Source organism: Pygocentrus nattereri, chromosome 26 (genome assembly GCF_015220715.1).
Source record: "Pygocentrus nattereri isolate fPygNat1 chromosome 26, fPygNat1.pri, whole genome shotgun sequence".
Taxonomy (NCBI): Eukaryota; Metazoa; Chordata; class Actinopteri; order Characiformes; family Serrasalmidae; genus Pygocentrus; species Pygocentrus nattereri.
The window spans coordinates 31,469,976-31,482,878 of record NC_051236.1 but is presented as its reverse complement, the minus strand read 5'-3'; the positions used below and the strand labels follow the sequence as shown (position 1 = coordinate 31,482,878).

At 38.3% G+C, this 12,903-nt stretch overlaps 1 protein-coding gene across 1 annotated transcript in view; it reads left to right on the top strand.

Annotated features, from left to right (window-relative positions):
• vapb (VAMP (vesicle-associated membrane protein)-associated protein B and C) overlaps positions 1 to 3,612 on the top strand; it is a 31,572-nt gene extending 27,960 nt beyond the window's left edge. The window contains exons 5-6 of the mRNA XM_017683558.2: positions 232 to 411; positions 1,440 to 3,612. Coding sequence (XP_017539047.1) covers positions 232 to 411; positions 1,440 to 1,604 — 345 coding nt within the window. The 3' untranslated portion in view covers positions 1,605 to 3,612. The remainder of the gene's footprint in view (positions 1 to 231; positions 412 to 1,439) is intronic.
• The last annotated feature ends 9,291 nt before the right edge of the window (positions 3,613 to 12,903 follow it).

Below are 12,903 nucleotides of genomic sequence, written 5' to 3'. Positions count from 1 at the left end.
ATTTTCTTTCAAAACAATCTGAGACACTATAAACATGACCTTCATTACAGTTAACTGTCCTAGATACCATACAATAAAATACATTAAAATAGACTCTACAAACAAATTCTACTGCTATTTTTTGAAATAGTGATGGTATAGTGTTAATATACATCATTTGCGCTTAAACTGAAATAGTTGAAGTGAACCCTTGTGCAGTTATGTATTTATTTTCTCAATATATTTCAACAGCATGAAATAGACAGCAATAAGATGATGTCCTCTAGTCTTTTGAAAACTGAGTCATCCACATTGTCCATGAAGTCAATGGTCTCCAGTCTGGATGACGGAGAGGTGAAGAGGATTATGGAGGAGTGTAAGAGACTTCAGATGGAGGTGCAACGGCTACGGGAAGAAAACAAACAGATAAGGGTAAGTGTTTTAGTGGACTGTGGTAAAGAAGGAATCATATATAAAGGGCATTTTTCCACTGCACAGAATGCCGGTAGGTCCAGTAACGAAGCAGAAACATAAAGAAGACTGGCTGTTGCTAAGACTGGCTGAGAAATGTACAGACTTTCCTAAATGCCAATGACAATTTAACAAACCCTTTACTCTTCCAAGTCATCAAGAACTTTTTACCACTCTGAAACTGGAGTGCCTGTTAGCATTTATGCTAGCTGTCACAGAATGAGAGATGTGAATTTGTACTGATTTTGATACTCGAGTGGCTAACAAAAAGGTACTTTGGCTGAAATTAATGTAGAGCTAAAAGCATTTTTAAGTGGTAGGTAAAGGGAAATTGGTAGTTTTCACGTTACATCAGCTAGAATAGTTAGCCTAATTACTGGAGCAGCCACACTTCATCTACCTTCTCAATCTTGTTCTCTTCATGTCCCTGGCAACACACTCACGTTATGTTCTCCTGTTTTAGAGTGGCAAATTGCATACTTTCTCACAAGCATAACCAGTCCAGTTAAAAGTGGCAGTTAATTGAATTATTCGTTTGTATGTGTAATGTGAAATGAGTACCTGATAAGTGGTTTCAGTTTTACATACTGAAAGCTCAAACTGCTGAAAGCACGCTGAAGTTCCCATGCACATCCCTAAACAGAACTGTTTTTGCACCATTTTACAGCTTTGCTTGATTGTTTGATGGACATTTTTAAGAGACATTACTTCATATCAGGCAATATGTTAAGCTAACTACCAAACAAGCAAAATAGCCAAATTTTAATTTTTAGAGTGGATAAAATGGCCAGAAACGCAATACATGTTGATGTTATGTTTTTATGACCTTGCCAAGTATCTCAAGCAAGTTCCTTTTTTTTCCTGTTTGGAGCAGTTCTTGTTTTTGAACATGCAGTGGAAAAATGCCCAAGGAGCAAAGGGTAACAAATAGAATACTGGGTGAAGTTTTATAGCCCCCCCCCCACCACTGTCTTACAATATTTCCACAGCAGGAGGATGATGGCTTGCGAATGAGGAAGAGTCCAGTGATGGCAGCTCAGCAGTCCTCATCTTCATCAGTTACAGTGAAGGAGGAAGGCTTGAGCATCAGGGTGATTGCTCTCATTGTCCTGTTCTTTGTCATTGGTGTCATTGTTGGCAAGTTGCTTTTGTAAAGGTTAAGAAGGAGCAACAGCATGCGTTGTGGATGAAACTAACAAACAAAACAAAGTAACGGATGCAGAATTTGTTTGAAATTGTTTGGAATGCCGTATCATTTGGGTAATGTTGGATTATTGAAATCTTTAAAATTTAAAAGGAAATTAACAATTTTATGTGCAAAGAAACATTCAAGGGAAAGGATAAGAACTGACAGTTTCTGCCATGAAAAAAACACTGACATTATTCTGGCCCTCTTTCACTGCTATTTGATGTAATTTGAAGCAGATGATTAAAAAGTAACATTAAGTTGTTCTGAGAAGGTTTCTAACCGTAGATGTGCAACTGAGTTAAACAGTAAGGTGAATGTTGAGTTGGTTCTCCCCTCCCACCCACCCCCCACCCCCATGGAGGCCAGAAGTTGCAAGCTCATAATCTGTAAACACTAAATGCTCTATGAAAAGTATTAACATATGCATCCGTCCTTGAACTCACCCCTCTTTTATGAAGTAATTTAAGTATAAGGGAGGACTGTCAGAGAGGAGGTTGGGAGTAAGTGCAGGGCAAATATTAGAAAAATACAAAAAAAAAAAACAAACGCTTCCAATGTTGAGCTTTGCACAGACCGAATTTCCTGTTACGATCGAGGTAGGTGTTACATGTAATTTTTCTTTATCTTCTTCCTTTTGAAAGTTGATAGATGCTTGATCGCATGTCTCCAACAAGAGCAAATAACAACTTTACTTTGTTGCGTTTCTAATTGAAATTTTGGTTCATTTCAGCCCTTTGACGCTGCTCAGTTTCATTTATGTGACATGTAAACTTAAATGTGATATGTGTTTTTATTTGTTTTAGCTATATTATAATAATGCAGCTACCCTGCCTAGAGCTTTGCAAGAGCTTAGGTCCAAATTCACTGAAAGCTATCCAGTTAAGGACCTCATGCCTTGTGACACTTCTCAGAAAACACATCATCAGGCATCTTCCAACATTATGTGCAATACTGGACAAATCAAATTGCAGTTTTGTGCTACAGCATTCAAAACCGCTCAACTTCCTGATGACCTGTCCCATGTACCACTCATGTGTTTTCAAGCCATGCCATCTTGGTTCTGTTTTCCAGACAAATGCATGGCTCAGATTTGCCTTGTGAGTCGTTTGTATTGTATGTTATACACTGGTTTATCCTGCTGCATTAGGCTTTAAAGACTCTCCTAACTATCCTCTACCGTTTTACCCAAACTCTTTTTTCTTTTCATGCCCTCTGTTTTGTTTTGATGATTTTGAATTAAGTTATGAATAAAGCTTTTATTGCATAGCACTGTTTCCATGAAAGAAATGCACTGCATCTGAAGAATGTTTTCTCAGTATCTTCCCACAAATAAGATTTGTTCTTTCACTTTTGCACAGTATTTGAGACAAGAACGATGATATCTAAAAGGAACATCTGCAAGGGACCACTTTGTGACCTGTTTTTTTTTTTTTTCTCCCTCCCTCATGGCTTTTTGTCTGTGGGAAGGTGTCCCTTTCATCTTTTTCATCTTTACCCCCCAAAATGCTACACTTTGTCTGTGTCATCTCATTTATTCAGTTAATTGGGTACTAAGAACAGAGGAGCTGAAAACAAACTTTGTTTTGAGAGGTGTTCAGGGAGTAGTAGTAGTAGTAGTAGTAGTAGTAGTAGTAGTAGTAGTAGTAGTAATCAATTTATGACTTTACTGTCATCAATTTATGCAGTTTACTGTAGAGCTATGGAATAGGAGGGCTTTGGAGGCTGATAAGCCAGTGAAGTGGCTCATGAAAATTCAAAGGAAAAAGTGTCCTACTGCCCCAAATCTTCACCATAATATAAACCAGAAGGTGACAGTTTTGTATGTATATAAATAAATAGTTAAGTCTATCTAAGATGAAAATAAAGATTGATATTCTTAGTCAAGTAGTCTATAATGGTGTAAAAAGAAACTCCCAACTTTGTTGGACTATGTAGCATCTTAATAAATTCAATCAATAAAGCCCCAGACCTAACTCTCTGTGATGTCCTTTCTTTTTCCAAAATCAAGTGCAAAAACACTTAACTTATGACCTCATGTGTAGTGTTAAGTGCCATAATTTTAAGATCTGCTTGAAACATTCCATAGTGCCTTGATATGACATGCCCTATTCAAGAGAAACTTCAGAATAGTTCATGGTAGTGGCAGAACCAGATGTCTATAAAGAGTTAAGTGCCTCTAAAGGCTACCTCCCAAACGTTATTACACTAAATAGTTAGGAATACAATGTGTGGTTTCTGTTTTATTATTGTTTTTGGATAGGATTTGGTCTAAAATTTAATTTTCCAAATCCATTCATGGCAAAGTGGTATAAACTGGGTCCTGTAAGTCAAGATAGTGTCCAAACTAAACTTTTTCTCTCCAGATTTACCACTGTTTTATCAGCATTACATTTAAAACTCTGAGAATGTGTGGGTTTACTGGCCATAGCAAAAATTGCTATATTTGTATTTTACACATTGCAACCATGGCTCCGATGACCACCACTATATAAAAAAAATCCAAGTCAATAAATTTCTCTGATTAACTGTATTACATCATACCACTCAGAATGGCTTTGTTTGTATCTCAATGACGGAATTGTGCAGGATTTTTGAATAACACATTTAAATTGCTTGTGACTGGTACTATAGTGAGATTATGTTGGAAACCTCTGAATAGAAGCAACTCCACTTAGTGACGGACCCAGGTTTAGTAGGCCGATCATGTTCATGTAAGTGTTTAGGATATGTCCTGTCCAAAACAACAAAAGACAAGTTGTGTGTCCTATTAGCAACACATACACATTTATGGGGTCATCTTTATGTTGACATTTCCCTTTTATTGGGTATTATAGCTTAAACAAAATGACTTAAAATTTAGTACTAACGCTTATATTCTCTACAACTGTATACAACTGTAAATATTGCAATATTTTGCCTCAGGAGAGAACAAAGGTTTTGGGTTTTATACTAATGCCTACTTCCTGAGAATGAAAAGGTGTCATGGCCTGATGCCACAAATAACTTATTATAAGTTCTTTTCATTTGCCTTGACTAAAAAAAAAAGAAAGATATGGACTGAACAACAAAGCCAAGCACACTCCTAGCAGAGCTCTACACTAATTGAACCAAACTCAAGATTGTGTTGTTAGGTCTACAGGATTATTATTATTATGGTTTTTCTTTCATTGCTACTTTTCATTCAGTATTACACTTCTTAAGAGACCTTTTTTTTTAGTTTCCCTCTTACTCTGTGTACTAGCTTTTAGACAACCTGCCCTGAATTAATCTGGAGCTATATATATATATATATATATATATATATATATATATATATATAGGAGGTTTATTTACTATAACAGTTGTGGGCCTATGGTCACATTTTCCCTCCAAGTAAAATACACTTTACTATGTGTCATACTTGTTTCACTCAAAAAGCAGGCATTTGATTGCAAATGGCACCAAAGAAAGCAAGTGATTAAGTTTCAAGCCAGGACTCATAATGTTTTACTATCGTTGTTGTTTTTTTAATTTTTTTTATTTTACGATTTCTATACTGACGATACATGATTGGACACTTTGCTGCTCAGTTGACTCTTTGATGTTTTGTTGCATTGTTAGTTCACAAGAGAGGTAATGTCTAGGAATGTTGAGCTCATTTTCAGTGTGTCGTTTGTGGCTGAAGATTGTTCCCTTTATCTCTCTTGAGGGCAAAACAATTGTCAATGCTTGTGAGGCTGAAAAGTGAAAATAAACCCAGCATTAGCTGTGTCAAAATAATACTTTTTTTTTTTCCCCAAATGATTTTTTATTGATTACTTCGAGGGAAAAGCAAACCAGCATACAATCAAAATACATAAATCATCCATTTTCACACTTAAGAAGAAATATACACTTACCATACAAAAATAAATAACTACACAAATTAGAATAAAGAGAATAATAATAATAATAATAATAATAATAATAATAATAGTAAAAAAATTAAAATTAATTAAAAATAATAATAATAAATAAATAAAAATGAATAAAATAAAAAAATATATATATTAACTCTCAACCCCTTCAACCCCCTCAATTGTTAACTCAGTAAGAGCATTAAAAAAGGTAATGAAAGATTGCCATCTCTCAAAAAATTTATTAGTAGATCCCCTCAAGCTATACTTAATCTTTTCCATACAGAGGAAAAAGGAAACGTCCTTTAACCACAAGGAGAATGAAGGCGGGGAAACTGACTTCCAGCTCAAAAGAATTCTACATCTAGCTAATCATAATGCAAAAGCTATAGCCTTACAAACCTCAACCGCATATACAGGGATGACCTCGGACTCACTAAAAATTGCCCACAGGGGATCTGGATCCAACTTGCACTTAAACACCCTAGAAAGAGTGCAAAAAATATTTGACCAGAAATTATCAAGTTTTATGCATGACCAAAGCATGTGCAATAGGTCAGCCGGATCAGAACCACACCTCGGGCAAGCAGCATCAGTGTTCGCGAAGATTTTAGCTAGTCTGGCCTTAGTATAGTAAGCCCTGTGAACCAGCTTTAACTGCATCAAGCCCAGTCTGGCACATGACGAAGAGGAGTTGATCTTGGACAGGGCCTTTGCCCACCATTCATCGCCCAACTCCCTGCCAAACTCTGTCTCCCACTTGTCCCTGAATGTAAGACCCACCTCCGGTTGGAGAGACATAATACAATTATAAACTTGTGATATAAAACCTTTTGTGCCAGGTTTCAAACTGCACATCTTCATCGGTTCATGAGGAAAAGAAGTGAAAAGTGTTTGGGCACAATGACGGACTTGTAAGTAGCGAAAGAAATTTGTTGGGGGAAGTTTAAATTTATCACTCAGTTTTTCAAAACTAGAAAAGATTTTATTCTCATATAAATCACGGAAGTAATTAATCCCTAGATTCGCCCATTGTAAAAAGGTGGAATCAGTCAAGGAGGGGGGGATCAAATGATTATAACAAATAGGAATCAATGACGATGCATTCTGAGATTTAGCCAACCCTCTAAGCTGTGACCAAATTTTCAAAGTCGACAAAACCACAGGATTAACTGAGTATTGTTCCTGGGACAGTGGAAGAGTAGAAAAGACCATAGCAAGCAGGGAGGTAGAACTACATGACAAGGATTCCAGTCTACACCAGTCTATCTCTGGTGAATGTAGCCAAAAGCAAATCTTTTGCACATTGGCGGCCAAATAGTAATAAAAGAAATTGGGGAGTGCTAATCCACCGTCAATTTTAGATTTCTGCAAAATAGGTTTCCTAATCCGAGGGACCTTCCCAGACCAAATGAAATTAGTAACAGCCTTATCAATGTCTTTGAAAAAGGATTTGGGTAGGAATACAGGGAGGCATTGGAATAAGTATAAAAATTTAGGTAGAATGCTCATCTTCACACATTGGGCTTTACCGGCCAAGGAGAGAGAGAGACTATTCCATCTCTGAAAATCAGCATTCATCTCTGCAATCAAAGGGGGAAAATTAGCACGTACTATAGATGATATATTGTGCGTAATATTAATACCCAAGTATCTAAAGCCCGCTGGTGAAAGGCGGAACGGGATAGCGGCCTGAGTTAAATTATGAGCATTCCGACTCACAGGGAAGCACTCGCTCTTCTGGAAATTTAATTTATAACCTGAAAAAGAACCAAATTCTTTTAATATCGATTCTGCTACTGGGATCGTTTCCAGAGGGTCTCAAAGATATAAAAGTAAGTCATCTGCATATAGGGAAACTTTGCTCTCTATACCCTGTCGCAGAATACCTTTGATACGCAAAGATGACCGAAGAGTAATGGACAAGGGCTCCAAAGCTAAGGAGAATAACAACGCGGACAAGGGGCAACCTTGACGAGTCCCACGAAATAAAGGAAAATACGGAGAGCTAACAGAGTTAGTGCTCACGCTTGCCTGAGGGCAGGTATAAAGCAATTTGATCCAAGAGATCAGTTTGTCACCAAACCCAAATTTACTTAGAACAAAAAACATGTAATCCCACTCAATGCGATCAAAGGCTTTTTCCGCATCTAAGGAAATGATAACTTCCGAGACGAGGGGCGTACTTGGAGTAAAAATTATATTTAATAACTTTCGGATATTAAAAAATATGTGTCGTCCCTTAATAAAACCTGTTTGTTCTCCCGAAATAATCAAGGGTAAGGTGTTTTCCATACGTTTGGCCAAGATTTTAGCTAAAATTTTATGCTCACAACACAAAAGGCTTATTGGCCTATATGAGCTACAAAGAGTACGGTCCTTATCCTTTTTTAACAAAAGTGAAACAGTGGCTTGGGTTATTGTTGGTGGCAGCTTACCATTCTGGAGGGATTCATTGTACATATCTAATAAAAGCGGGGCCAATTTATCACAAAACTTCTTATAAAATTCAATAGTAAACCTGTCCGGACCAGGCGACTTACCATTTTTCATAGATTTAATGGCATCTGTTATTTCTTGTAGAGAAATTGGGTTGTCGAGTTCCATACTTGTTGCCGGATCTAGGGAAGGAATTTCAAGATTATTTATGAACGAGTGCATTCAGTCTGTATTGCCAGGGCCCTCCGATGTGTATAGTGTAGAATAAAATTTCTCAAAGACTTTATTAATGTCCCTTGGATTAGTGACCAAATTGCCCATATCATCTAATATCTGGGGGATCAACCTGGATGCTGCCTGTCTCCTAAGTTGGTGAGCTAACAAGTGGCTGTTTTTGTCTCCATATTCATAAAGATGTCCCTTAGACCGCAGAATAAGAGCTTCTGCTTCTTTGGTGGAAAGCAAGTTATACTCCGACTGGAGATCGAGGCGTTGTTTGTATAGAGCTGTGGAGGGATTTAGAGCAATTTTCCTATCTAGAGCCGCTATGGATATAGACAGGTCCACCAGCTGTTTTAGTCTGGTCTTTCTCTCGAATGCCGAATATGAAATAATTTCCCCCCTTAAAACCGCCTTGAGTGATTCCCACAAGATAGCATTAGATATTGAATCAGATTTGTTGGTAGCCAAGAAAAAATCAATAGAGTTAGAGATTTTAGTGCAAAATTCTTCAGTTGACAAAAGTAGAGCACTAAACCGCCATGGGGCCCTCCCTTTCTCATATAAAGAAAACCTAATGACCATTTGTACTGGCCCATGATCTGAGATTACAATAGGTAAATATTCAAGAGTCTAAAAATTGCAGATCAGTAAAAAAGTAATCAATGCGAGAAAAAGATTGGTGAGGGTGTGAAAAGAAAGAGAATGATTTGGCTGAAGGGTTCCTAATTCTCCAGGGGTCAATACAACCATTGTCCTCCATAAACTGAGATAAAGAATGGGCCATCTTAGAACAGGGGGTACATTTGGCCCCAGATCGATCCAGCATTGGGTCTATAATACAATTGAGTTCGCCACCAAAGATCAGTTTGTGTGTACTTAGGTCAGGAAGATTAGAGAAAAGCCCAGTCATAAACTCAGCATCATCCCAGTTCGGAGCGTAAACATTCACCAATAAGACAGGGGTTTGAAAGAGGAGGCCCAAAATAACAATGTATCTACCGTTTTGGTCTGATATAATTTTTGAAGGCTTAAACAGAACCCTCTTATGAAATAAAATGGCAACCCCCCTTGATCGAGAATTATAATTGCAATGAAAAACATGGCTTACGTAACTTGGTGTGCTCTGCTTTGGACAGATGAGTTTCTTGTAAATAGATAATGTCCACATTTAATTGTTTAAGGTGAGAGAAAACCTTTACATTTTTAAGAGGGGACTGCAGTCCCTTTACATTCCATGAAAGAAACCTAACCCCTTGTCCTAGATTCTGGTTCATCAGAAGATAGTATTATTTCAGCAGAGAGGGAAGAGAGGGAAAAGAAAGAGAAAAAAACAAAAAAAAAACAAAACAAAAACCCATCCCACACATGAGAGACCCCACAACAAGAAACGAAATCCCAAACACCCACAAACCACCCACTTCCCAAACAACCATCCTGAACGACTTTCCGGTACGGGCCAAATCCCTCTATCTATACCCCTAACTTACACGCACTGCTCCCCACAGTGCTGTGCACAAACGTGTAAAACCTTTAAGCAAACCTTTATGATAAGCAGAAAGTCACGTTTATATACACCTAAGCAATTCAAATACTGCAGTCGCCTGGTATCTTTACTGCCACTCTACACCTAGCTGGCCCTCCATAATAAGGTGATCATATATTTGTAAACAGTGCAGAGTGCACACATTTATAATCAAATTTTGTTACACAGGATGAGCAACAAGGAGATAAAATTACAAACATTGCTGCATATGAGTATTTGTATTGTAATCTTATACAAGACCTTGAACCAGGTAGATCAACAGGTATTCTTTCCCTACCTCAGCACTCAGCAAACCCAAAGGTAGTCCTCATCAAAGTTTGTTAAAGAAAGCCTGAGCCGCTTCTGGAGCATCAAAGGTTACTGTCCGCCCTTCAAAGTCAACGTGCAAACGTGCTGGGAAAACCAGCCTGAAGCGGATTCCCTTGCTGTACAACGCCGCTTTTATGTCGCGAAATGCGGCGCGTCTGCGGGAGAGATCAGCACTATAGTCCGGAAAGATCCTGATTTTGTGACCACGAAAAGACAGCTCACCCCGACCATTTCTGAGAACGAATTCCTTATCTTGGAAGTTGTGAAACAGAATGATGAACGCTCTGGGCTTGTTATGCGTACCTCCGTTAGCTGTTGGGCGACCTAGCCTGTGAGCTCTGTCCAGAACGGGTCGATACTGGAATTTCTCAGCTCCGAGATCAGTCATGAAATTCACGGCATTGTCCCCCTCTAGTTTTTCAGGAATCCCTATCACGCGAAGATTAGCTCTCCTCGAGCGATTTTCCAGATCGTCCAGCTTGTCCTGGAGTTCAGCATTGTGGGCTCAAAGAGATTCGCATTTGTTTTCCAGTGTGACAATTCTATCACTGTGGTCAGATGCGGCGTCCTCTAAGGCTTTAATGCTACCTGCGTGCGAGACCAGAGTCTGTTTAATGGAGTCCTGTGATTCCTGAATAGGTTGTAAGGCCTTGCTCAGTGTGTTTGCATGGTCAGATACAAGCGATTGTTCCAACTTTTTTAATGCTGGCAAAAACCACATTGGGGGCGAAGTGTCAGTGTCAGCAGCTCGTTCTACCTCTGAAGCAGTGGCCAACCTCTCCGGACTTCGGGTTGCCGAAGTAGTCTTCAAAGTTGTTTTCTCCCTGAGATTACGTGACATTGTGTAGTCTGATACACTCCCGTAACTAAACTTCTGTATGGTGTCGAATAAAAAAAGAAAGGATGCTTAATTTTAGTAAAACTGAACACAACCCGCGGGAGCAGTGTTGACACACGTCTACTCTAGCACCGCCATCACTCGGAAGTCAAAATAATACATTTTTGAAGCAAGAATGAACTGGTGCACCTAAAAACAGCAAATAATTTGCTAGACCATGGAAGACCAGAGTAGTGAAGTGTTGCTGAAATAGGATGAAAATTTCCTGTAGTGGACGCATGTTCCTTTTTAATCGTGTTAACTGCTGTTGTCTTTCTTTCTAAATAAATTAGGAAAAAGAACAACATTTTCCCTTGTATGGGCCACTTGGTGGTACAGGCTTGTATGGAGTTTAGAGAATACTGTATAAGTAAAGCAATGAGTAGTTACTTTTTCCAGTAATCCTATTAAAGTTTGACAGATGTTATTAGTCATTTCTAATTGACTACATTTTTGAGTTACTACCTTAACACTTGTAGTGAATGATCAAATATTTTTCATTCACCAACTGTGACAAAGATGTGTGCAATAAAGAGAGGAATGCAGCATGATTTCAAAAGGATTACCAGGCTGCTCATTCCAAAGAACAGAGTTTGCAAAAAAAAGGCAGAAGGAGGGACAGAAAGTAACTGTCAAATCCTAAATGTCATTCATTTGGCTTTTACTTACATTTCAGACGTCGGATGTACATTCAGATGTCATTCCCTCTTTTTAAACATCTCTCTCACACGGTGGTCAAGCCTGTTTTCTTTGGACCATATATGACTTAACAACAAAAGCCTTTACAGGATTAAACAGAATTTCAAGCAAAAAGTCCCATAAATCCAAAATCTTAACACTCAACTAAAATAAAAATGGAACCATTGCTACATGTTATAATTGTGCCTACTTGCTTCATACAGTGGTGCAACGAGAGTGAGATTTCCTGGTTTAAAGACTAGAACAAAAAACCGACAGATGATGAATCTTGAAGGTGGGTGGGACTACTGCTTTCCCCTGCTAGATGGCTAAAATGGAAAGAAGCCATATAGCTAACATTACTGCTGGGAAATCAACCATCACGTCTGTATTTATAGCCTCTACGTTTCTGTGTTGATAAATGACAGATTCCCAGTGTTTGTTTAGCATGTTTCGTAATGCATGCTGGGTATTGCAGTTAGAGATCTTCAATGAATGAAAACATTAAAAACACAAAATCACAAATTCGGTCAAACCTCTGAGGCTGGGGAATGAAATCTGCGCTACATAACATGGCAAATAAAATATTAAAATCTAGTTTTAGACCGGAATGCCCCATTGACCAACAGTACCCAAAATGTTTTAATGTTTGCCACATTCTTGCCCTTTCGTGATTACAGGTCAGATCTCTGAATAAGAGACTTATTTTGTACATTTTTTACTAACATGAATAACAGTAACTGCCATCCTACAGCTGTATGAAGTTGGAGAAGACTGAAGATGAGTAAGAAAACTGTTTTGTATTTTAGGCCCTCAATCCACAACAAGCATTGTACTTTGGCCCCATAAGACAAAAAACCTGCTCTATACAAAATCCAGAATTACTGAAAGCCAAAACTTTATTTTTGATCTTTAGGTCCTCAAAAGGTAAGCCAAAAGGACAGAATGTTAACTTTTTAAAAGTATTTCTGGGTACATGTGATCTATCATTTTGCTATAACTAAACCTGCTCTGGCACCTGTTTTAGATTAACATAAGTGTTTTGACAAATAATCTTTAATGGATGAAATTACAGTGAATACATTAATTATGTTTTCAGCGATTTGGGCAGACTATTGAGTGTTACTGATGATTTAGCATAGGTAGCATGTCAAAACCTTAGACTATTAAAAGCAGAAGTATAGATCCAAAAAAGCGCTGTTGCCTCACAGCAAGGAGGGCCTGGGTTCGATTCCCCAGCCGGGTGACCGGGGTCCTCTCTGTGTGGAGTTTGCATGTTCTCCCCGTGTCTGCGTGGGTTTCCTCCGGGTTCTCTGGTTTC